The sequence below is a fragment of the Nannobrachium achirus genome (assembly GCF_963921795.1).
Source record: "Nannobrachium achirus genome assembly, chromosome: 6".
NCBI classification, from domain to species: domain Eukaryota; kingdom Metazoa; phylum Chordata; class Actinopteri; order Myctophiformes; family Myctophidae; genus Nannobrachium; species Nannobrachium achirus.
In genome coordinates, this window is record NC_137815.1 from 73,907,758 (window position 1) to 73,935,257 (window position 27,500).

Below are 27,500 nucleotides of genomic sequence, written 5' to 3' on the forward strand. Positions count from 1 at the left end.
CTATCTTTGGGTTAGCAATGGAAGAAGATGATTTAACTGTGAGGCAAAAACAACAAATGTGTATTGTATAATTTCCTGTTGTTTGATTTCATGGTTTATAATGTCAATTCACTGTCTGTAAACCCATAGCTTTTATGATAGCCCAAATTATCACATTCAGCGCTTTGTCATCCTGTAAAAGCACATATTTAATCATTGTATTACTCACTGTGTACACAGTCACACACCTCCCATTACTTACTAGAAACGGAGTATCTATTTTTCCTTTTCCCTTCCCCGACCCTGCAGCTTATCTCCTGTTCATACAGGCATGTGTTGTGCAATACAAACACATTAGATGTGCTGTGCGTGGATCTATGCAAGACCAGCTCATTAATTCACATGAACCTGATGCTCTTAAAGACAGCGGTCAATGATTAACTGAGCTGTCCTGGTGTGAATGTTCTTAAACCACTGTCTTTGTTCGTCACTATCGTCATCATCTTCATCATCATCACCACCATCTTCAACCACCATCATCAGCATCATCATCGATCAGCGGTTCAAGTGTCATGTTGTGCAGCTTCAGTGGTCCAAATTTCAAATTGACGTTGTCTGTTGTTTTCTGTTCAACTCGAGTCTTTAGACATTAAAACCTCTGTTTTAAGCCTGACTAAAAAAAAATCACCATTCATAAAGGTTGATGTATAGGCTAGTGCAGGGGTTCCCAAACCTTTTTTTTCTCAGGGCACCCCATGAATATTTGTTTAATCCGAGGCAACCCTATATTATGATTTTCACTCCCAGCACCTTATATTCATAGCATATCGTCGTTGTCGGGTGGAAACCTTGTATGTCCAAAACCGTTCGTTTTGTATTTATCACCTATAAAATGTACTAAACTAGTGAAAACAGCAGATCTACAACTGTTTTCACTAGTTTTGTGCGACGGTCTTGTATGATGAAGCAGGGCAAAAGACGCACACATTTGAAACTTGGAGATACGAGGTTTCTGCCCGACAGTTTTAGTGATTATGTTGTGAGGAAAACATTGAGATAACAGCCATTTTTGGTTAGAACAAAAATAACTTTGTACTTCAAGTTTAAAATTATACTAAATAATATTTTTTCAAGTGTCCAAATAAATTCCAAATATTATCAAATTATCTCGCGGCACCCCTGGACTGCTGTCACGGCACCCCAGGGTGCCCCGTCACCCCTGGACTGCTGTCACGGCACCCCAGGGTGCCCCGTCACCCACTTTGAAGACCCCTGGGCTAGCGGTCCAACAGGTGGTCTACCTGCATGTATCTTCTCTGGGAAATGCTTTACTACAGCTTTGCTGCATTGGTCCTCGTCTCTGTGTGTCAACGAAGAGCCTGTCCCTGTAAGCCAGTGTCATTTACAGCAGTGGTTCTCAAACCTGGGGTCGGATGGGACCCCCAGTGGGGTCCCCAGATTATTTTGTGGGGTCCCCAGATGATTAGATGTCATTTCTTTTCCCACCCAACAGTAAACAAACCAACACAGAGTATAAGTGTATAGAGGGTATCTGCACATTTATAAAGTGACATTTTAAGGACTTTCAAGACCGTTTTAATGCCAAACTGTCAAATAAAGTAAGCAAGTGCGAGGCGTTGTGAGCACGTAGATCGGCTATTTTCACAATATTTATTTATCTGTGGAATCAAGTCACATTAAATGTAATACCTACAATTCCAAGTGCTTGTCAGGGTGGGGGTCCCCAGTTCAAATATGTTTATTTTGGGGGTCACGGCCTAAAAAGGTGTGAGAACCCCTGATTTACAGTATCTGAGATACAGAGGATCCTTACTGTGTAGCAGGAGCAGCAAGTCATTTATAAATGAGGAGATATGACTGACTGACTGACTGACTGACTGACTGACTGACTGAATGGATCTGCCCATGTGACACATCCAGAGAGTAGTAATTAGACATGCTGTGTCTGGCACCACATCGTAATGTTTTGGTGCTTGAAAGTGGCATATTATCTGATTTAGCAGCAGTTAGATGTAACTCCAGCCGCAATGTAGTATCTATCACACAAGAAACATTATAGATCACACAATCACAGAAAGAAAACTTCCAATTTACAATTTAGGCATTTAGCAGACGCTTTTAATCCAAAGCGACTTACATAAGCAGGTCAATCAATATAATAAGCAAGATAATATGTCAGTACATCAACAGCAATACAACAAATGCATAGGAATATATGAAAATGTTCTGAGCCCCTCACTCTGTTTGTCTTGTGTGCAGATTGGGGCCATGGAAAACCTTTTCCTGATTAAACACAGCAGCCACCCTCCCAGGATGAAACGAAGTGCCCAACACATCACCAAGAGGCTCACAGAGGATGATCGGGTAAGGTCTGATTTGACAGAAGTAAAATCCTCAGTTTTGGACCCAAATCTAACTCTGAGGCAAGGGATGTATGTCATAATGTGCATTTGAAAAGTTGAAATAATCCAGTTCATTTGAGAAGTTAACAAAATGTTGAGCTAAGAAGGGGAGGTGTAGTGTAGCAGTAGTGCATTGCCTACATCTCCCAGGATGCTTTGGGGCAGGGGTTACTTCCTGAAAGGCTAGTAAACTGAAGAGTTGCACGTTACTTCACTGTGTCCTGTGTCTGTCATTATACAGTAAACATGACATATCCTATCCTCTCTGAAAGGTGCTGTGGGCAGTATTAATGACGTCATAATGATATCCTCTCTGAAAGGTGCTGTGGGCAGTATTAATGACATCATAATGATATCCTCTCTGCAAGGTGCTGTGGGCAGTATTAATGACATCATAATGATATCCTCTCTGCAAGGTGCTGTGGGCAGTATTAATGACATCATAATGATATCCTCTCTGCAAGGTGCTGTGGGCAGTATTAATGACATCATAATGATCTCCTCTCTGCAAGGTGCTGTGGGCAGTATTAATGACATCATAATGATCTCCTCTCTGCAAGGTGCTGTGGGCAGTATTAATGACATCATAATGATCTCCTCTCTACAAGGTGCTGTGGGCAGTATTAATGACATCATAATGATCTCCTCTCTACAAGGTGCTGTGGGCGGAGCAGCAGTACGAGAGGCAGCGCAGCAAGCGAGCCTCGTTGCGGGAGTGCAGGGACTGCCCGGTGGACAAGCTGTTTGATGACCCCATGTGGAACCAGCAGTGGTACCTGGTATGTTGTTCCTGACACGCTTCAGCCTACGTTACACTTCTGTAATGGCTGTGTGTGTGTGTGTGTGTGTGTGTGTGTGTGTGTGTGTGTGTGTGTGTGTGTGTGTGTGTGTGTGTGTGTGTGTGTGTGTGTGTGTGTGTGTGTGTGTGTGTGACCCAAGCGGACAGCAAAATGTGTTAATGCAGCATCACAATCACTTTTAAGCCCTTTATTGCGACCGTCAGGTCGCATTTACTATCAAAACCTCGACCAGCTTTCCGTCTGTCAGTCAGTCAGTCAGTCAGTCAGTCTGTCTGTCACACGTCACACTTTTCCCCTGCTCATATCTCTGCAACCGTTTGCCCCCCCCCCCCTCCGATCCATGCCAAATTTTGCACACACACTCCTTGCCTACCAAACCACAGCCATCAATTCTCACATGACCCTCTTCTAGCGCCACCATGAGGCCGGTTCTTGCAAAACACATTTATGGACACAGCTCCTAAATTTTTTGGCCAAAAATCACGCAAATCGGTACACAGTATGTCTACACTCACGTCATCAACATGGATCTGTCCCATTTAGCGCCACCTTCAGGCCGATTTTTCAAAACACATTTTTGGACACTACTCCTACAGATTTTGCCCTAAAATCACGCAAATCGCTACACAGTATGTCTACACTCATGTCATCAACATGGATCTGTCCCATATAGCGCCACCATCAGGCCGATTTTTCCAGACACATTTTTGGAAACTGCTCCTACAGATTTTGCCCTAAAATCACGCAAATCGGTACACAGTATGTCTACACTCATCTCATCAACATGGATCTCTCCCATATAGCGCCACCATAAGGCCGATTTTTTCAAACACATTTTTGGACACTGCTCCTACACATTTTGCCCTAAAATCACGTTGCGACCTGACGGTCGCTTATCTCCCGATTAGGGAGTCTTACTGGTCCACTTATATGTTGGCCATTCAAAAATGACAGATATACATGACAGATATAAGTTCACGGTGCGCCATTTCGTGCTGCACTGCGAGCTTGTACATCTGTTATATTTGAACATTTTAGAAAAAGTTTTAACATTTTTGACAATTCTTTTTTTTTAAACACAAATATTTTCTTCTGGTGGTCCCTAACACAACGTAAATTCAGATAGAGGGTCCGCGGCCAGACATGCATACATTTGGGGGTCCTAGCTTGGCACGAAGAATTTTGAGAAACAGTGTTTTACAAATCATTTTTGTTTGTAGCTGTTCAGCGAAGCATGCAGCGAGTTTGTTTTAATGCGGGAATCTACGATTTAAAAATAGACTCGGTTTTCAATTAGTTTTTCTTTTTTTTAAACGGCAACATCCGCATGACCCATGAAGTCCCTCTCACGATTCTATTCTCATAGCGTGTCTTCCAGACGTCCAGATGATCTAAGTTTAGATTCTATTCTCATAGCGTGTCTTCCAGACGTCCAGATGATCTAAGTTTAGATTAGAGAGTCGTTTATGTCATAGCAAAGCTCTGTCCTGACCTTCAGCTCAGCCTGTTTGTATGGGCTCACCATTATGACATTTTACATGACGATTAACGATAGAGCAGTGAAGTCATGACGTCACTCGCTCAGAATCATGGAAAACCCCTAGTTTGACCCCTCACATGCTACTTAAAGCATATTTATTTTGGCGTGTTTTATCCTGTATAGTTAAGTTAATGGGACCCCAACTTTCAGCAGCTGTAACGGATTCTCCTAGGGAAACTGAATTTCAGTCTTTGTGGGATCTGTTACTAGACACCTTTACAAACACATTGGTGAAGAAATGTTTTGGTAAGGAATTTATTCCAGGATTTGACACTGTTTCTGAAGATATGACTATGAGTGTAGCCCACAGCAGGGGTACTCTAACTGCTGAGTCTGTGGGCCACATTACAAACATGTCAAGCGGCCGCGGGCCAGTTGATAAACTTCTCTCTTTTATTTGCTTTATTTCCACATAACTTAAGACAAGTGCAATGTGCATTATTGTATGGCTTGGAATTACATTTATATTCTGTCAATGACACAATTTGTAATCAAAGTCATTTGCTACATTTTCCCTCTTTTTAATAATTCTGTGCAGTTAGCATATTCCAAACAAACACTAAAACAAACTAATGTACATTTGTCTGCTATTTGTCTGGGTTGTTGTCTGTCTGCCTGCCTGCTATCAAGGGGGATGACTTTAATCTCTCTTTCAATGGCTTCACAATGTCATTTATGACTTGGCCCACATTCAACACAAATGGCAGAAAATAAACTTGTGAAAATAGATATGGCTAAGGAAAATAAAATGGAAACAAACAATCTACTTAAAATAGATTACCCAGACTGTTTAGCTACCAGTTCTTATATGACGCCATATGGAAAAAATGGGAATTCAGAATGGGGGGAAAAACGTGAACCAGGTAGGATGGGTAAATGACGTCAGACTTCACTGCTCTGTTGAACTGTATTTCCGTCGTCGGCAATTACATTCCTGTTTGGCTTGTAGGCTTTTGAAGTTGCACGTGTGCAGATATGACACATAACCTAAATATACAAAGAAATGACTTACATATTTGACAACTTTATACTTGAAAAATAACATTTATAGTGGAAATAGCCGATCTACAAGCTCACAACGACACGTGATGCATGTTTGGGCTCTCACAGCATATCTCCATATACATTACATGGATCTCCATATATGGGTACCAGCTGGGGTCTCCATATATGGGTAACTGGTTTGATTTACATCACTGGCCAGATGGCCAAGACATGGCCCTTTAGGGCGAGGTTGCTTGTCGCCCTGAGGCGTCTTACTAGTAACTAGTATACTGTACAATAGAAGTACGGTATGCGTGTCCTTACCAAAACTGCCATTGGCTTGATTGCTGTCACCTGTCCGTGGCTGTCAGTGTGGCAGAGCAAGACCCCCTGAAAGGAGCTTCTTCAGCCCATTGAAGCATCAGGCTGCTGCATAACAATGGCTGTCACAGCTGCTGCTTCCCCTACAGATCCATTACCAACACATTCCTCTTTATCACCCACTTTTATATTAGAATCACCATGCCAATACCCCCCCCCCCACACACACACACACACACACACACACACACACACACACACACACACACACACACACACACACACACACACACACACACACACACACACACACCAGCTATGAATTACATCTTTTAAGAATGGGATTTGTTTTAACCCTGAAATGAACTCTGCATTGCTGTGTCCAGCGTCCACTTACTGTATATGTACAACAACAGCTTTTTATCATTTTAGTTTTAGTCCACAGTCGCTTGAGTACAATTCCATTTAGTTTTAGTTTAGTTGTAGCAGACGAAATGGCATAAGATGTTAGTAATCTACTGTACCGTTTATTTTGTCGTCAAAAGATTATTTTGGCCATAATGCCTGATCTTACACTTGCTTGATCCTACAAGCTGACGCGTTGTGAGCTTGTAGATCTGCTCATTTCAGAGCGCAACAACCGAGAGCAACCAAACAATATGACTTGTCTTAGTTCTACTGGATCTTTTCTACACCAAACTCTCCCCATAGTCTAGTTTTTATTTGTTGACAGTGAAATTGACAATATATTTAGTCTTGGTTTTAGTCATCCTAGCTTAGTTTTTATTTTGTTTTAATCAGTTTTCTTCTGTGAGAACCGATGTCAGCTAGGACTGACAGCACGAGTGCTGTGTTAATTTCGTCCACTAAAACTATGACGCAAAATGTCGACTAACAAATAAGCATATTTTGCCCCATGCAAAATAGTGTAGGGGCACCAAATTGAAAGTTGTTAATTTCATTGTTACAGTGAAGTGGAGGATGACTATTCAAATCATAGGTTTCACTGTAGAAATAGAGTTCTGTTCATGTTTGAGCTACAGTAGAACCACCTCTGGTGTAGTGGATGTGTGTGTGGAGAGGGGAGGGGGGGGGGGGGAGGAGAGGGGGTTGTACTGTATGACGTAGGGAAGGAGGGAACGATGGTTAAGGGCAACGTGAATGTGAGCTGACGGAAGCATCTTGTTGATGTGAAAGATGTCACAGTAGAGAGAGAGAGAGAGAGAGAGAGAGAGAGAGAGAGAGAAGAGAGAGAGAGAGAGAAAGAGAGAGAGAGAGATGAGACCTTCAGGCCGGATGAGCATAGATAGCGTCTCATTCTTTATCGGCCGAGGCCATCGTTCTACTCGGAACGGAGTGACTCATGCTGTAGCTGTTCCAGCTCCCTAAGTGGCCGTGTAACGCGCGTGTGCGCACGTGTGGCTGTGTGCCTGCCTGCTTGTGTGCGTGCGTGCGTGCGTGCGTGCGTGCATGTGTATGTGTGCATGTTTGTCTTTCTAAGTGCACCCCATGGCTGTGCTGTTGTGACTATACATGTTCAAACACCTTAAGTGTCAGTGTCTGTGTGTACAGAGTGTGTCCAATGAGTGGTTTGTCCTTACAGTTGAACTGTGTCTGCCCTGTAGCCCCTAGAACAGTCGTTGTGTCTGCCCTGTGGCCCCGAGAACAGTTGAACTGTGTCTGCCCTGTGGCCCCTAGAACAGTCGTTGTGTCTGCCCTGTAGCCCCTAGAACAGTCGTTGTGTCTGCCCTGTGGCCCCTAGAACAGTCGTTGTGTCTGCCCTGTGGCCCCTAGAACAGTCGTTGTGTCTGCCCTGTGGCCCCTAGAACAGTCGTTGTGTCTGCCCTGTGGCCCCTAGAACAGTCGTTGTGTCTGCCCTGTGGCCCCTAGAACAGTCGTTGTGTCTGGCCCCTAGAACAGTCGTTGTGTCTGCCCTGTGGCCCCTAGAACAGTCGTTGTGTCTGCCCTGTGGCCCCTAGAACAGTCGTTGTGTCTGCCCTGTGGCCCCTAGAACAGTCGTTGTGTCTGCCCTGTGGCCCCTAGAACAGTCGTTGTGTCTGCCCTGTGGCCCCTAGAACAGTCGTTGTGTCTGCCCTGTGGCCCCTAGAACAGTCGTTGTGTCTGCCCTGTGGCCCCTAGAACAGTCGTTGTGTCTGCCCTGTGGCCCCTAGAACAGTCGTTGTGTCTGCCCTGTGGCCCCTAGAACAGTGACAGTCGTTGTGTCTGCCCGGTGGCCCCTAGAACAGTCGTTGTGTCTGCCCTGTGGCCCCTAGAACAGTCGTTGTGTCTGCCCTGTGGCCCCTAGAACAGTCGTTGTGTCTGCCCTGTGGCCCCTAGAACAGTCGTTGTGTCTGCCCTGTGGCCCCTAGAACAGTGACAGTCGTTGTGTCTGCCCTGTGGCCCCTAGAACAGTCGTTGTGTCTGCCCTGTGGCCCCTAGAACAGTCGTTGTGTCTGCCCTGTGGCCCCTAGAACAGTCGTTGTGTCTGCCCTGTGGCCCCTAGAACAGTCGTTGTGTCTGCCCTGTGGCCCCTAGAACAGTCGTTGTGTCTGCCCTGTGGCCCCTAGAACAGTCGTTGTGTCTGCCCTGTGGCCCCTAGAACAGTCGTTGTGTCTGGGCCCTGTGGCCCCTAGAACAGTCGTTGTGTCTGCCCTGTGGCCCCTAGAACAGTCGTTGTGTCTGCCCTGTGGCCCCTAGAACAGTCGTTGTGTCTGCCCTGTGGCCCCTAGAACAGTCGTTGTGTCTGCCCTGTGGCCCCTAGAACAGTGACAGTCGTTGTGTCACAACAAGACAAACTGTAGGCGTGTGCCAAGACAACGTTAGGAGACATTAAAACAGGTTGGTCCCTTAATTCAGCCCTACTGGCGAGAGGTCATAGAGGTCATAGAGGTCATCAAAGAAATCAGAGCTATCTTTGGAATAGAAATTGTACGTTCTTTTGTTACATTGTATTTGGGGGGAAATTCCTGTCGAACTCATGAGCCAGGCATCATATGTATCTGTATAAAATCATCTTGGCTGATTGCAAGAAAGCCATCACAAATGGTAACTTCACCTACAAAGGACGACTGGATTACAGTAGTCAACCAGTGTTGTTTTTGACAGCAAATTTTGATTTAGTTTTAGTCATAGTCTTTTGAATAAAATTTCATTTAGTTTTAGTCATAGTCTTTTGAATAAAATGTCATTTAGTTTTAGTCATAATTTAGTCTCCTGAAAATTTTTAGTTTTAGTCTAATTTTAGTCGACTAAATCTACAGTTGATTTAGTCGACTAAAATGTATTTTGGCAGGCCTTGATGGCATCGTAATAACTGATTTTATACTTGGTTGTGTGCTGACAATAGCAGATCTACAAGCTCACAAGTGAGCTTTTAGATCGGCTATTTTCAGCACGCAACACCTGAGAGCAACCAAACATAAAATTACTTTGTTCTCCCTGCAACATTTTAGTCTAGTTTCTTTATTTTGTTGACAAAAATTGTCAATATATTATTTAGTCTTAGTTTTATTCATCACAGCTTAGTTTTTATTTAGTTTTTATTTCGTTTTCATCTGTGAAAAAAACACAGTCGACAAACATTTTTCGTCAGAGTTTTAGTCGACAAAATCAACGCTGTAGTCAACGACACCAGTTGACACCATGGAGAGGCTGACTTTCTCCCTTGAGAGGCTGAGAGCGGACCAGTATACGAGGAACTGGAGGACATGGATTGGGCACCACAAAGGACAGGTTGGATGTTTCTTAGTGGGCACCACAAAGGACAGGTTGGATGTTTCTTAGTGGGCACCACAAAGGACAGGTTGGATGTTTCTTAGTGGGCACCACAAAGGACAGGTTGGATGTTTCTTAGTGGGCACCACAAAGGACAGGTTGGATGTTTCTTAGTGGGCACCACAAAGGACAGGTTGGATGTTTCTTAGTGGGCACCACAAAGGACAGGTTGGATGTTTCTTAGTGGGCACCACAAAGGACAGGTTGGATGTTTCTTAGTGGGCACCACAACACAAAGGACAGGTTGGATGTTTCTTAGTGGGCACCACAAAGGACAGGTTGGATGTTTCTTAGTGGGCACCACAAAGGACAGGTTGGATGTTTCTTAGTGGGCACCACAAAGGACAGGTTGGATGTTTCTTAGTGGGAACCACAAAGGACAGGTTGGATGTTTCTTAGTGGGCACCACAAAGGACAGGTTGGATGTTTCTTAGTGGGCACCACAAAGGACAGGTTGGATGTTTCTTAGTGGGCACCACAAAGGACAGGTTGGATGTTTCTTAGTGGGCACCACAAAGGACAGGTTGGATGTTTCTTAGTGGGAACCACAAAGGACAGGTTGGATGTGTCTTAGTGGGCACCACAAAGGACAGGTTGGATGTTTCTTAGTGGGCACCACAAAGGACAGGTTGGATGTTTCTTAGTGGGCACCACAACACAAAGGACAGGTTGGATGTTTCTTAGTGGGCACCACAACACAAAGGACAGGTTGGATGTTTCTTAGTGGGCACCACAACACAAAGGACAGGTTGGATGTTTCTTAGTGGGCACCACAACACAAAGGACAGGTTGGATGTTTCTTAGTGGGCACCACAAAGGACAGGTTGGATGTTTCTTAGTGGGCACCACAAAGGACAGGTTGGATGTTTCTTAGTGGGCACCACAAAGGACAGGTTGGATGTTTCTTAGTGGGCACCACAACACAAAGGACAGGTTGGATGTTTCTTAGTGGGCACCACAAAGGACAGGTTGGATGTTTCTTAGTGGGAACCACAAAGGACAGGTTGGATGTTTCTTAGTGGGCACCACAAAGGACAGGTTGGATGTTTCTTAGTGGGCACCACAAAGGACAGGTTGGATGTTTCTTAGTGGGCACCACAAAGGACAGGTTGGATGTTTCTTAGTGGGCACCACAAAGGACAGGTTGGATGTTTCTTAGTGGGCACCACAAAGGACAGGTTGGATGTTTCTTAGTGGGCACCACAAAGGACAGGTTGGATGTTTCTTAGTGGGCACCACAAAGGACAGGTTGGATGTTTCTTAGTGGGCACCACAAAGGACAGGTTGGATGTTTCTTAGTGGGCACCACAAAGGACAGGTTGGATGTTTCTTAGTGGGCACCACAAAGGACAGGTTGGATGTTTCTTAGTGGGCACCACAAAGGACAGGTTGGATGTTTGGAGAAGAGCTGCGGTTTGCTGCCTGTCTGATGATGACACGAGAGACCAGATAAGAACAGAAGATCAACAGATCAATACAGGCTTAAGAGTGACAGTGACAGTGAGATGAAGAGAAGGACAGATAGGATGGATGGATGGATGGATGGATGGATGGATGGATGGATGGATGGATGGATGGATGGATGGATTGGGGCTCCACAAACAGTTGTCTTGGAACAATATGGTTTCTTTAGAGGGGTGGCGCACACAGCCGTGCACATCACTGGATGGCAGCTATTAATAGGCCTGTCACAATTATTACATAATCGCATAATTAAGACCAGTAAGACTCCCTAATCGGGAGATAAGCGACCGTAGGTGGCTTATCTCCACAAATAGGGCAAAAATGTGTTTTTCCAAAATCTTCCTGATCCATGTTGATGACATGAGTGTAGACATGCTGTGTAGTGATATTCGTGATTTTAGGGCAAAAACTGTAGGAGCATTTGTCCAAAAATGTGTTTTAAAAATCGGCCTGTAGGTGGCGCTAGAATAGGGCCATGTGAGAAATGAGGGGTGGGGTCTCCGCGTTGCCTTGGCGGACGAATAGGTACCGGCCCCGGCTCTCCCGGACGCTCCTAGCCCGAGTTACGGCATTTTATGTGCGCTGCAGTGGCAGGGGGTCCTCCACTGGGGGCGCCACCACTTTTGCATCCGTTCTGGAGCACCAGGAGTCGGTGGTCCCCGGGAATTCCCCGCGAGCAGCCCCGTTGGGGTGGTCATTTGGTCATTTTTGCACATTTGGTCATTTTTTACATCTGGGGGTCGGGGGTCCTTGGAGGTTGTAGTTTGGCAGGCAAGGAGTGTGTGTGTAAAATCTGGCATGGATCGGGTCAACGGGTGCGGAGATATAAGCAGGGAAAAAGTGTGACGTGTGACGTGTGAGCACATTTGGTCATTTTTTACATCTGGGGGTCCCCCAGGGACATGGGGGTCCCTGGGGCTCCGGGGGTCCTTGGAGGTTGTAGTTTGGCAGTCAAGGAGTGTGTGTGCAAAATTTGGCATGGATGGGGGCAACGGTTGTGGAGATATGAGCAGGGCAAAAGTGTGACGGACTCACTGACTCACTCACTCACTCACTGACAGACAGCCGGTGGAGGTTTTGGTAGTAAATGCGACCTATGGTCGCAATTATTTGACATAATTGTCTAATCGCAATTACTTGATATAATCGTCTAATTGCAATTATTTGACATAATCACAATTATTTGACATAATCGCAATTATTTTGTCAGAATCGTCAGAATCGTTTACATGTTGAACAATTTTCAAACATTTAAAAAAAATAGTGGAAATAGCAGATCTGCAAATTGTAAATCGGCTATTTCCACTATGTATCAATGTTATTTTTCAAGTATAAAGTTGTCACATATGTCGGTAATTTCTTTGTATATTTAGGTTATGTGTCATATATCTGCCATGTGCAACTTCAAAGCCTACAAGCCAAACAGAAATGTGATTGTCAACGACAAAAACACAATCGCAATAAATTTGAGTGACAATTAAACGTCACGTGAAATGTCACAATAGTGACAGCCGTATGGACGGACGGACGGACGGACGGACGGACGGACGGACGGACGGACGGACAGACAGACAGACAGACAGACAGACAGACAGACAGACAGATACAGTATTTAGAGAGGGGGGGTTGAGGGGGGATACGTCTCAGTATGAGTCACATTGTGCGGTGGACCTCCTCTCCTCTGCAGTGTGTGTGCAGCTTTATGCACGCAGAGCGTCTTTATTTAGCCACGCCTCCTGCTCTGAATCATCCTGTTCTCCAGGCAAACCTGGGCCTCCAGCACTGAGAAACTCACACTGTTCATTTAACCAACTGAAACAACAAATGGAACCATAATGGTCCCATAATAAACCGTTGGGTTCCATCTGCACACTCTCAGAGCTGAATTACTGTAACGCTCAGGGATTTCAGTGTGTGTGTGTTTGTGTGTGTGTGTGTGTGTGTGTGTGTGCGTGTGCGTGTGCGTGTGCGTGTGCGTGTGCGTGTGCGTGCGCGTGCGCGTGCGTGTGCGTGTGTGTGTGTGCGTGCCTGTGCGTGCCTGTGCGTGCGTGCGTGCGTGCGTGCGTGCGTGCGTGCGTGCGTGCGTGCGTGCGTGCGTACTCATCATTCCTCCCACTGATTATCCAATTGATGCTGGTTTTGTTGCCCCAAACTTCACTTTCACAACATCATATTGTCTCTGACGGAAACCTTGTACGTCCAAACAAAGCTGTTACTTTTTGGGAAATGGGGGTAAAATCCTGTGTAGTCACAAGCTATTCATTTCAATTTTAATTGGTTCAATATTTATAAAACCATGGAGACTCGATTTCAATAATATCTTTTGTTTTTTGTCGACAAAAGACACAAATGTGATTATAGTAAACTTACCCTGACGGTGTCCCCATCCAGGGTCATGCATTTGGGTCCCCATTCGGAATCAATGGGGGTAAATGTAATATAATCACATTTTTGTCTTAGTAATGCGACTTAATACAAAAATATATTATTGAACTCAAGTCTCCATGGTGTGAGTAACTACTCCTTTAAACTGCAGAAATAGCAAAAAAAGAAAAAATCATAACCTTTACATTATACTCTTGTACGAAACAACAACATATGAAATAACATGAAATATGGAGATACAAGGTTTCTGACTGACGACTCCACATGCTTCTCTCTCTCTCTCTCTCTCTCTCTCTCTCTCTCTCTCTCTCTCTCTCTCTCTCTCTCTCTCTCTCTCTCTCTCTCTCTCTCCTTGTCCTGACTTGTCTCTCTCTCTGTGCTCTCCTATCTAAATAAAGCAATAAATGCCAAAAATAAATCTAAAATAAATAATAATAAGCTTCCTTGGTTATGTCATCATTGGAAAGGAAATGGCGACCAGGCGTTGCAGCCAAGAAGGAATTACAGTATAACAACAAAACAATAGTTTAGGCACCCCATTTGTGGCTGCTTGTCCGCTAAACCACTGCTTTTTCTCTCTCAAACGTTTTCATATCAAGGACCCCCAAATTGATATGTATTTACACGCTAGGCAAACCCCACGGTGATTGGCCAGAAGTTGCTGTGATTGACAGTTCTCTTTTGCAACTATGCCCCAACCCTAACCTCAGTAAAACTATACCTAATCCCAACCTTAACCCTAGGGAGCCAATCAAGACACAGGTGAGGCGGAGTCTATCCTATAACATCGGTGGAATTCATAATCACCCACCAGAATCCCCTCTGAGAGCCATCGTTGCTGAACTTAATTATTAGAGCCTGTTGTTGGACAATACAACAGAGATACGAGGCATTGTGCAGCCTGTCGGCCTCCGAGTGGCCAGAGGAGGAGGCGACGACTCGGGGACAAAAGAAAAGCCAACAGGCTGGTAATGGATTTCTCCAAAGGTCAACAGGAGGAGACGGCAGGCCTGCCAAGCTCTAGTAGTTTGGCTGCAACCTTTTCATGTTTTCAGCACACTTTCATTGTTACCTGATAACCACTGAGTGTTCTGTTCAGACCTCTGGCAGCTCTGAGAGGCCTGCAGTGCTCAGGGTCCTGGGCCCTGGGGGTACAAGGATTCACCGACATTCTGTGCTTTAACTATTGAAAAATAGCAGATATACAAGCTCGCAGCGCGGCACCGAGTGCCGCGCTGCGAGCTTGTAGATCTGCTATTTTTTTTAAATCGTGAAAATTTGTGCGGAGTCTGAATATTTCAAATCCTTCTTATAAGGTTTTTTGAAAACCTATGTTTCTATGTCAGTGGTGCTCAAATATTTTCATGTGAAGGACCCCCAAAATGATATGTATTTGGCCACGGACCTCCATCTCAAAATATTTAGTTCCAGGGACACCCTAGAAGCAAAATGTGAGTTACAAATGTTTGCTTAAAAATTACATATATTCAAAGATTTGCACGCATTTTCACGACTTTTCAAAAATAGCTGATATACAAGCTCGCAGCGCGGCACTTGTATATCTGCTATTTTTCAATAGCTAAAGTATAAAATAATTAAGGCCCTTCCACCTTGGGCACAGGTAACTCAGTCCCACTTTACCCCCCTTGTGACGCACCGCCTGTGCTCATGCTGTGTGGAGTTGGCCAGGGCACGCTGCACACATAGATATAAAAGGGGGCTTGAGCCCATGCCCTTTTACCCGTCTGTAGTGCCTCTCCAGACCATGAATGCAGTTTTTACTATGGTGAAAGACCTGCAAATGCCCTCTTTCCATGTCATCTTAGAGAACATCGCTTTGCCAAAAATAGCAGATCTACTTGTTACTCAACAATTTCTTTCACAAATTTGTTCCCGCCAGAATAGGCATGCTGAGGTTCCAGTGGTTAAAAGTATGTGAGCTCCTACACAGATTGTTAACTCATCAGATTTGTGGCATCTTGCGTAGACTGCTGTAACCTCACATTAAGTTCCTCAGGGCTCTAAACTGTATTTTCTGTTATGGTGGGGAAAAGCTTTTGCTGCTTGTCGACTTGCTATTTTCCTGCGAAGGTTCTCCATGCAGTTCGGATGCCAGTTTCACCTAAAAGTAGCTGCCTAAGCTGTTGAGTCTTTAGTAAACAGAAAGTACCTTTCCAGGTCATGTGTGTACATTAAGGTACTTCTCCCTCACCTCTTTACATCTTCCTGTGTTCTTGTTCTCCTTTCCCAGCAAGACACGCGGACCTCCTCGTCGCTGCCCAAGCTGGACCTGCACGTCATCCCTGTGTGGAAGAAAGGCATCACAGGGAAAGGAGTGGTCATCACCGTCCTGGACGACGGACTGGAGTGGAACCACACCGACATCTACCCCAACTACGTAAGATACTTTATTACATCTACCCCAACTACGTAAGATACTTTACTTTCATACATCTACCCCAACTACGTAAGATACTTTATAACATCTACCCCAACTACGTAAGATACTTTATAACATCTACCCCAACTACGTAAGATACTTTATAACATCTACCCCAACTACGTAAGATACTTTCTAACTTCTACCCCAACTACGTAAAATACTTTCTAACTTCTACCCCAACTATGTAAGATACTTTCTAACTTCTACCCCAACTACGTAAGATACTTTCTAACTTCTACCCCAACTACGTAAGATACTTTACTTTCTAACTTCTACCCTAACTACGTAAGATACTTTCTTACATCTACCCCAACTACGTAAGATACTTTATTACATCTACCCCAACTACGTAAGATACTTTATTACATCTACCCCAACTACGTAAGATACTTTATTACATCTACCCCAACTACGTAAGATACTTTATTACATCTACCCCAACTACGTAAGATACTTTCTAACTTCTACCCCAACTACGTAAGATACTTTCTAACTTCTACCCCAACTACGTAAGATACTTTCTAACTTCTACCCCAACTACGTAAGATACTTTCTTACTTCTACCCCAACTACGTAAGATACTTTCTAATTTCTACCCCAACTACGTAAGATACTTTCTAACTTCTACCCCAACTACGTAAGATACTTTCTTACATCTACCCCAACTACGTAAGATACTTTATTACTACTACCCCAACTACGTAAGATACTTTATTACTACTACCCCAACTATGTAAGATACTTTATTACTACTACCCCAACTACGTAAGACACTTTCTTACATCTACCCCAACTACGTAAGATACTTTCTAACTTCTACCCCAACTACGTAAGATACTTTCTTACTTCTACCCCAACTACGTAAGATACTTTCTAATTTCTACCCCAACTACGTAAGATACTTTCTTACTTCTACCCCAACTACGTAAGATACTTTCTTACTTCTACCCCAACTACGTAAGATACTTTCTAATTTCTACCCCAACTACGTAAGATACTTTATTACTACTACCCCAACTACGTAAGATACTTTATTACTACTACCCCAACTACGTAAGACACTTTCTTACATCTACCGCCCCAACTACGTAAGATACTTTATTACTACTACCCCAACTACGTAAGACACTTTCTTACATCTACCCCAACTACGTAAGATACTTTCTTACTTCTACCCCAACTACGTAAGATACTTTCTATCTTCTACCCCAACTACGTAAGATACTTTATTACATCTACCTCAACTACGTAAGATACTTTCTTATTTCTACCCCAACTACGTAAGATACTTTCTTACTTCTACCCCAACTACGTAAGATACTTTATAACTTCTACCCCAACTACGTAAGATACTTTCTTACTTCTACCCCAACAACATTGTGAGCATGTAGATCGGCTATTTTCACAATTTCTGCCTCTAATATTTGACAATTAGGCCAATGTTTAATTTGTCATTTTAGAGGTATTAAAAAGTCCTTAAATTGTCACTTTAGAAATGTGCAGATACCCTCTATACACTTAAACTTTATGTTGGTTTTGTTTACTGTTGTGCGATAAAACAATGTTTCACATTAATTAAGCTAATCATCTGGGGACCCTCCTGGGGGTCCCGACCCACAGGGTGAGAACCACTGACATAAGACACTGTTTCCGTGGCAACAGCGCTGTCGTGGTGGCGTTCCCATAGCAACCAGGGGGGCCACTGACACCTCACCAGCGACTCATAAAGACACAGTATATTAGAACGCCTCCATGGACTCCCTATAGACAGTATTAGACACAGTATATTAGAACGCCTCCATGGACTCCCTATAGACAGTATTAGACACAGTATATTAGAACGCCTCCATGGACTCCCTATAGACAGTATTAGACACAGTATATTAGAACGCCTCCATGGACTCCCTATAGACAGTATTAGACACAGTATATTAGAACGCCTCCATATTGTTGTTTGGGACACAATCATCACAATCCTGAGTTATTCTTTGAAATAAGATCTAGTTGTCCCAGAGGTGAAGTGGCCCTTTAAGTATTGACAGTTCAAGTGGTTAAATATCTGAAAACGCACATTGACATGAATCCAAAATACACTGATGATTGTGCTTTCAAACGATTAAACTATATGGAATCTATGATAAGGTTATGGGGTCCCTGCTTCATCTCTTTCTTAACTAAGGGGTCCTTGGCTTGAAAACATTGAATATTAGTATCTTCATCACTGAGGTGCAGTGAAATCATCAGAACATATCAGTGATCTTTGTTTGTTTGTTTGTTTGTTTGTTTACATTCTACAGGATGCTGCAGCCAGCTATGATTTCAACGACAACGACCCAGACCCCTTCCCCAGATACGACTCCACCAACGAGAACAAGTAAGTGAGCTTGTAGATCAGCTGTTTTCAGTGCGTCGCGATCCCCCATGCACCTAAAGTCCTAAAGGTCAATACATAGTCCCATGCACGTGCACACATAGACATCAAAGGGGGCTTGATCCCCTGCCCTTTTTACCCATCAGTAAAAAAGTGTCCTCTCCAGACCATGAATGCAGTTTTTACTATGGTGAAAGAAATGCAAATGCCCCCCTCTTTCCATGCCATACCTGAAGGCAGCATTCAAGAGAATTGCCTTGTCCAAACTCTCCTGAACTTGAATACAGCATCTTATGTTGAAAGAATTGCCCTCTCTGTGTAGAAATCCATGCCGTTACGCCATATCTCCAGTATTGACTTGATTATACTTAGTTCAGTGTGGTATCAAGTACTAAAAATAGCCAACCTCCAAGCTCACAACGCGTCGCAGAGTGACGCATTGTGAGCTTGGAGGTCGGCTATTTTCGATATTTTCACCAAAAGGCCCTTTTAGAAATGTCAGCCCCTGCCTCTCTAACATTCTCTGTACGTCCCTGCCCCCTCCATTTTTAGATGACTCATAGAGATGATGACCCTGGTGTCAGAATCCATACCGTATTTACTGACATCATTTAGTGACAGATGTGATGTAAGCCGCTGTCCAAACAAAAACATCCGTTACGCAGCAGCTGTGAGTCAAGAGGCCTTTGTGCGTGCATGTGTTCTGCGTCCTACAAAACCTGATTAGATTAGTGGTTCTCAAACATGTTCATGCCAAGGACCCCTGGATGGATTTGGCAGTGGACCCACGTCCGAAAATAACAAATCTGCATGCTCATGACAACGCAGAGTGACGTGTTGTGAGCTATATTTTTGTAGTCTATATTTTCATTTAGACTGTTGCCGCATTCACTCCTTTTGCTGGGGACCCTCTGAAACCCCCTCAAGGACCCCCACAATGAAATTGCCACTGAAGAACGACATATCATAATACATATGGACAGTGTGACAGAGGTGGTGATGAAATTGTTTTTAAATACGATTTATGGACAGTATGCCTAAATGAGTGTGTGTGTGTGTGTGTGTGTGTGTGTGTGTGTGTGTGTGTGTGTGTGTGTGTGTGTGTGTGTGTGTGTGTGTGTGTGTGTGTGTGTGCACGTGTGCGTGTGCGTGTGCGTGTGCGTTAAGGCATGGGACCAGGTGTGCTGGTGAGATCGCTATGCAGGCAGACAACAACAAATGTGGTGTTGGGGTCGCATACAACGCCAAGGTTGGAGGTAGGACGTGTGTGTGTGTGTGTGTGTGTGTGTGTGTGTGTGTGTGTGTGTGTGTGTGTGTGTGTGTGTGTGTGTGTGTGTGTGTGTGTGTGTGTGTGTGTGTGAATACTTCCATTTTGGTCTTCTCACAAGCAACACTTAATAGTTCCAGTTGTTTATTCCTACTATATCTTAGTCCTACTATATCTTAGTCCTACTATATCTTAGTCCTACTATATCTTAGTCCTACTATATCGTTGTTGTCCAAAAACCTTCCTTTTTTTTGATTGTTACGATTTTACAATTTAAAATTGTGAAAATAGCCGACCTACTATTTTCACAAATTTTGTGCGACACTTTTGTATGAAGAAGAAGGGCTTTCGTTTCGCATCTGAAACAACTTGGAGATACGAGGTTTCTGCCCAACAATGACGATATGTTTTGTGGTACGAATATGACTGTCATCACAATTACAACAGCAACTCCAACAACATGCTATTTCCCCTATTTTGGAACATGTCAGCCATTATGACGATTATGCAAAAATAATTGCGATCATGCGATTATTATGTAATAATAATTGTGACAGGCGTATATGGTGGTGAGGAGGAGACCGATAAGCGTCCGTCATTCTCTCCCCTCAGGCATCCGCATGTTGGACGGCATTGTGACGGACGCCATCGAGGCCAGCTCCATCGGGTTCAATCCCGACCACGTGGACATCTACAGCGCCAGCTGGGGACCCAACGATGACGGCAAGACGGTGGAAGGACCAGGACGCCTGGCCCAGAAGGCCTTTGAATACGGAATACAGAAGGTCAGTCAGTCAGTCACGTCACACCAGTGTTGTTTTTGACAGCAAAGTCTTTTGAATGTTAATGTCTTTTAGTTTTAGTCATAATTTAGTCACCTGAAAAGTATACGTTTTAGTCAAATTTTAGTCAACTTAATCTACAGTTGATTTAGTCAACTGAAATGTATTTTGGCAGGCCTTGATGGCATCGTAATGACTGATTTTATACTTTTTACACTTTTACACTTTTACACTTTACACTTTTACACTTTACACTGAAAATAGCCGATCTACAAGCTCACAACGCGTCGCAGAGCGACACGTTGTGAGCTTGCAGATCTGCTATTTTCAGCATGCAAAACCTGAGAGCAACCAAATATAAAATGACTCTCTTCTCCACCAGTCCCTCCCTAACGTTTTAGTCCAGTTTTTATTTTGTTGACGAAATTGTCAATATATTTAGTCTTAGTTTTAGTCATCACAGCTTAGTTTTTATTTTGTTTTTATTTAGTTTTCGTCAGTGAAAAAAACGCAGTCGACAAACATTTTTAGTCATAGTTTTAGTCGACGACATCAACACTGCGTCACACCACACCACACCACACCACACCACACCACACCACACCACACCACACCACACCACACCAGATCACACCACACCACACCACACCACACCACACCACACCAGATCACATCTCAAAGTCATGTGCAATGATCTCTATTCTTTTATATATCGTCGTTGTGGGGTGGAAACCTTGTATGTCAAAAACCGTTAGTTTTTATCATTAAAAAGATTTTTTTTACTAAATAGTGAAAACACAACGCCTCGTGTGTGCTTGTAGATCTGCTGTTTTCACTACTTTTGTGCATCACTCTTGTATGATGAAGTAGGGCTTTAATCTATGAAAGAAGTTAAGTATTGACGGTCCAAGTGGTTAAATATCTGAAAACACAAATTGACATGAATCCAAAATACACTGATGATTGTGCTGTCAAACAATGAAACTATATGGAATCTATGAACAGGTTGTGGGGGTCCCTGCTTCATCTCTCAGTCTCTCACCTAAGGGGTCCCTGCTTCATCTCAGTCTCTCACCTAAGGGGTCCCTGCTTCATCTCAGTCTCTCACCTAAGGGGTCCCTGCTTCATCTCAGTCTCTCACCTAAGGGGTCCCTGCTTCATCTCTCAGTCTCTCACCTAAGGGGTCCCTGCTTCATCTCTCAGTCTCTCACCTAAGGGGTCCCTGCTTCATCTCTCAGTCTCTCACCTAAGGGGTCCCTGCTTCATCTCTCAGTCTCTCACCTAAGGGGTCCCTGCTTCATCTCAGTCTCTCACCTAAGGGGTCCCTGCTTCATCTCAGTCTCTCGCCTAAGGGGTCCCTGCTTCATCTCTCAGTCTCTCACCTAAGGGGTCCCTGCTTCATCTCAGTCTCTCACCTAAGGGGTCCCTGCTTCATCTCAGTCTCTCACCTAAGGGGTCCTTAGGCTGAAAACGTTTAAGAACCCTGCAGTACAAGGTTTTCTTTCCCCCCCTGCTTGATCGTGACGAGTGACATCACCGTCACACCGTTGTGACATCACGTAGTGACATCACTGTCACACCGTTGTGACATCACGTAGTGACATCACCGTCACACCGTTGTGACATCACGTAGTGACATCACCGTCACACCGTTGTGACATCACGTAGTGACATCACCGTCACACCGTTGTGACATCACGTAGTGACATCACCGTCACACCGTTGTGTCATCACGTAGTGACATCACCATCACACCGTTGTGACATCACGTAGTGACATCACCGTCACACCGTTGTGTCATCACGTAGTGACATCACCATCACACCGTTGTGACATCACGTAGTGACATCACCATCACACCGTTGTGTCTCCTCAGGGCCGCGGGGGAAAAGGCTCCATCTTCGTGTGGGCGTCGGGGAACGGCGGGCGGCAGGGCGACAACTGTGACTGTGACGGCTACACGGACAGCATCTACACCATCTCCATAAGCTCTGCCTCCCAGCAGGGCCTCTCACCCTGGTACGCAGAGAAATGCTCCTCCACCCTGGCCACCGCCTACAGCAGCGGAGACTACACCGACCAGAGGATCGTAAGTAGGGGTCATGATGGGACCATATCGTCGTTGTCCGGTGGAAACCTCGTGCCTCCAAGTTTCAAAATTGTACGTTCTTTCGCAAAGTAAAGCCCTGCTTCATCATACAATGTCGTCGCACAAAAGTAGTGAAAACAGCAGATCTACAAGCACACAACGCCTCGCACCGCGAGGCGTTGTGTGCTTGTAGATTGGCTGTTTTCACTAGTTTTAATCATTTTTAAAATGATAAATGCCAATGAACGGTTTTGGACATACTAGGTTTCCATCCGACAACGACCATATGAAAATGTCATATCACCATTAAGCCCTTTGCACACAGGACCGTTGCGGTTTTTTTTTTCTGTTTGCTGCATGATTAAAACGCATTGGATTTGGTGTGCAAGGCTGTGTGGAATCCACACTGCGGATCTGAAAAGGAGTCATAAAATGAGTCAATGAGTTTTTACCGCATGCGACAAGACGCACGAATCGAACTGGTTTCGATCGAGAAAAGAACGCACGGCCGCAGCCACCTGTCGCACGGCAAATTCGGAGCCGGTGTGCATGAGGTCGTAGAGAATCATTGTTTTCTTTTAAAAAAATGCAATAGTCCGTTTTGTCCGTGCGAAAGAACGCGTCTGTGTGCAAAGCCCTTTATTGTGACAAAAGAAATCGTGATTTATGATATTATCGCGATAATCAAAATCCATTATCCTGGGGTGGAACATTTGGCAAAACATTTTTTTTTGGCAAAGACATTTGATAGAGAGTGGAAAAAAGACTGTATCAAGTACGTATTATTATAAGTACCTTTTACAAATTCTAGAGGGTTTAAGTGGTACCAGACATGCAGCTCGGCAAATAAAAGGTGAATTGATCCCAGTGCATGATGGAGGACGATATCATGATAAATTAAATCTACACGATACGATTATCGTAAGTGTTTTTTTATCACGCTAAACGATAACATCGCGTATCGTCCCTGATCGTAAGCAGGCCACTGCGGAAAAAAGTATACTTGTGTTTTTATACTTGAGTAAAAGTATTGATACTTTTAATCAATTAAAAAAACACACATTTCAATGTAGGAATAAACTCTGTTACGAGTAAAAGTCGTGAATTCAAAATGTACTTGAGTGAAAGTACAAAAGTATTGGTTTCAAAACATACTTGAAGTAACACAAGTAGAGAGTACTCGTTATGCAGAACGTCCCATTTTATACATTTAAAATGTATAAAATGTATAAATGCCCCTGGTGGGCCACATGGATATTGAAATTGGGCGATTTTTATGATAATATAACATAAATAAATATGTTTTCTTTTCTAATTTTTTTTTTTTTTTTTAAACCTTTAAAAAAATGTTTTATTGTAATACTGATGAATACGTACAGGAACTTATTGATCCAAGACGGAACACAATCGACTGATGCTCTGAAAATGCGTGCGGCCCACCCATCTGACCACTGAACCAAGTGGGCCTTGATAAAAACCCTGGTTTGTAAGCTACAGTACAGGTGGCTTTGTATATGGGCGTAATCGGGGTTTGTTTATGGTTATGATTATCGCTGTTATAGCAGATCTACAAGCAAACAACACCTCGCAACGTGAGGCGTTGTGTGCTTGTAGATCGGCTATTTTCACGTGACGTTATGTATGTTCATCGTTTCTGTTTTCTGTCTCCCATTCCTGTCACAGACCAGCGCGGATCTGCACAACGAGTGTACCGAGACGCACACTGGAACCTCCGCCTCTGCCCCACTGGCTGCTGGGATATTTGCTCTGGCTCTGGAACAGAAGTACGCAACACACACACACACACACACACACACACACACACACACACACACACACACACACACACACACACACACACACACACACACAGTGAATCACCTGTTAACTTTAACCAAAGCCATGTTTCCATAAACGAATGATCAGAAATGCGTATTAAGACGAAGCGAATTTAGCCTGTTTCCATTAAACTGATGAAATGCGATTCTTGGCAGATCCTGCCTGGGTCTGTCTGACCGACGTGCTGTAAACACTTCCCGCGGGCTTGCACACAGTGCACAGAGCTGGGATGGGGCTGATTTTTTCAGATCGCAAGACGTGAGCACTGCTGTGACTCGCTGCACACTCGTCCTGCAGCGTTGCAGATGCGAGCTGCTGTGAGCTTGTAGATCTGACACTTTTGGCACGCGCAACACGGTGTGATGACGAAGGGTCACTCCGTGTGTAACAACCGGTTTGTTTTGTGGGCCAACGCTATACAATGGACGTTAATTAAGCCTCAAAATCCACCTCCTCCAAGCGGATAGATTTTTTTGCGGATAGTGAAAGTCTATTCGCATTTTGAAGTGTTTCCATAAAAAGATTTTGCGAATAAGCCTTAAATGCACATTAAGAGGGCGAGGCTTTATGGAAACGCCACTCAACACAATCTATACAGCATGTATTATTTAGCACAGCGCCTAACCACATACGTACCCCATAGGAGTCAGTGTTTGACCACATACATACACCCCATAGGAGTCAGTGTTTGACCACATACATACCCCATAGGAGTCACTGTCCTGTCCACACACATTTTTACCCAGAGCCAGAGCGTGTATGAATGGATGTATTTGTACACACTCTGATTTAAATAATAATAAAATAAATCATAATTTAAATTTCATATCTGCCTTGTGCCAAACATAAATGTAATATTGTATTATGTTCCAATGTTCCAAACATCTACTCACTCAGGTATAGTATTTAGATGATATTCATTTTATCAGACACGACCCCTTTCTATACAAACCCATTGTAACTTCAAACTCAAATTAACCATAATAGATTAATTGAAAACACACGTGTTCGGTTCTGGTGACTGACAATATCCTTCAAATGCGTGAAGGGGCCGTGTTTTCAATTCCTTTTTTTTTTCAATTATTCCTTTGTAATTCTTTGGGTAAAATGTAAAAGTTAAGCATCCCTTTTCAATGGTCAAGTAAAAGGTCCCGAGGATGACATCCATATATAAATGTTGTCCTCTCTCCAGCCCAGAGCTGACGTGGAGGGACCTGCAGCACATCGTGGTGTGGACCTCAGAGTTTATAAATGTTCTCCTCTCTCCAGCCCAGAGCTGACGTGGAGGGACCTGCAGCACATCGTGGTGTGGACCTCAGAGTTTGACCCCCTGGCCAACAACCCTGGCTGGAAGAGGAACGGAGCGGGTCTGATGGTCAACAGCCGCTTCGGCTTCGGCCTGCTCAACGCCAAGGCCCTGGTGGACCTGGCAGACCCCGCCTCCTGGAGACACGCCCCCGAGAAGAAGCAGTGCATCGTCCGGGACGACTCCTTTCAGCCCAGGTACAGTAGGCTATGACTCCTTTCAGCCCAGGTACAGTAGGCTATGACTCCTTCCAGCCCAGGTACAGTAGGCTATGACTCCTTCCAGCCCAGGTACAGTAGGCTATGACTCCTTCCAGCTCAGGTACAGTAGGTACAGTAGGTACAGTAGGTACAGTAGGCTATGACTCCTTCCAGCTCAGGTACAGTAGGTACAGTAGGTACAGTAGGTACAGTAGGCTATGACTCCTTCCAGTCCAGGTACAGTAGGCTATGACTCCTTCCAGTCCAGGTACAGTAGGCTATGACTCCTTCCAGCCCAGGTACAGTAGGCTATGACTCCTTCCAGCCCAGGTACAGTAGGTACAGTAGGCTACACAGTGGTTCTCAAAGAGGATTCCAGGGGGGTCTAAATGGACCCATACAAGCAGTGTTGGGAAAGTTCACTTAAAACATGAACTAGTTCAAGTTCAAGTTCAAAACTTCTAAAATGAACTAGTTCATTTCATAGTTCATAATTCCACATTTTGAACTAAAGTTCATGGTTCCCCAAAATGAACTAACTTTGTTCTTTTTAGTTCTTTTTTTTAACCAATCATTTTTTATACTTTTGGCTATTCAAATGTATTATTTTTTTTTACGTTGATGCAAGCTATTATTTGTCAGTGACAGCCCATATAGAACCACACACAGCAATTATTTCATCCAACTTAACATTGAGGTGCCCACAATATTTAGGTGCCCAGTGCCCAGTCTTCCTGCACCCTTATTGTGAAGGGCTGAAGGCAGAAGTTTCTAAACCGTCACGCACTGCATCTGCATGTTTTCCCGTTGAAATAGCTGATCTACAAGCTCATGTCTTCTTGTGGATGCAAAACAAATGCTTGCAATGGATTCAGAATAATTAAAAAGCCATTGTTTGACCCCTCACATGATACTTAAAGCAGATTTTAGGGGGGTATTTTTTCCTTTATAGTATAGTGTATAGTAAGTGAATGAGATACAAATTAACTTTCAGCGGCTGTCAAACATTTTGCTCACATTTTGGCGAGGGCCATGGGAGCTCAGTTTGTTATTTAACCTTATAGTTGACAAAACCACTGAGAAACGGACCTTTGCTCTCCACGGTCATGGAGGTATCGGATTCAACCCAACTAATACTTGCAATTTCCCAGAAGAACCACAAATTACGATATCCTGGAACACAGAGAAAACATACAAAAATACATGTAGTTTTAAATAGTCATTTAGTTTCTCTTTTATTTCCATTTTCCCCCAAATAAAGTTGTAAGAACATGTCCTGGACATCAATGTGTCTGCACTCCATTACACTGCATGATTCTGGTGCTTCATTTATTTGAGTGCTTCATTTTTCAGGGAATGAATTTGATGTCCTGATGTTGTAAACATTTGGTTCCAACGATGCAATGAGATCAAAACCAAGGACACATCTGTTGGGTTTCATGCGGAGCCATGTTGGCAATAACAAATCTGTGTAGCCTAATTTATGTTCCAGCGCACGACAGTATCATGCGCCCCAAAATGGGCAACCCACAA

At 43.9% G+C, this 27,500-nt stretch overlaps 1 protein-coding gene across 1 annotated transcript in view; it reads left to right on the plus strand.

The window, feature by feature from the left end:
* The window catches only part of pcsk1 (proprotein convertase subtilisin/kexin type 1), a gene marked incomplete at both ends in the record, with an annotated part of 42,006 nt that overhangs the window by 943 nt on the left and 13,563 nt on the right, over positions 1–27,500 (plus strand). Inside the window, 9 exons of the mRNA XM_080728390.1 lie at positions 2,260–2,364; positions 3,059–3,181; positions 15,922–16,068; positions 18,411–18,487; positions 19,652–19,740; positions 20,364–20,536; positions 22,410–22,622; positions 24,306–24,406; positions 25,731–25,964. Coding sequence (XP_080584516.1) covers positions 2,260–2,364; positions 3,059–3,181; positions 15,922–16,068; positions 18,411–18,487; positions 19,652–19,740; positions 20,364–20,536; positions 22,410–22,622; positions 24,306–24,406; positions 25,731–25,964 — 1,262 coding nt within the window. The remainder of the gene's footprint in view (positions 1–2,259; positions 2,365–3,058; positions 3,182–15,921; positions 16,069–18,410; positions 18,488–19,651; positions 19,741–20,363; positions 20,537–22,409; positions 22,623–24,305; positions 24,407–25,730; positions 25,965–27,500) is intronic.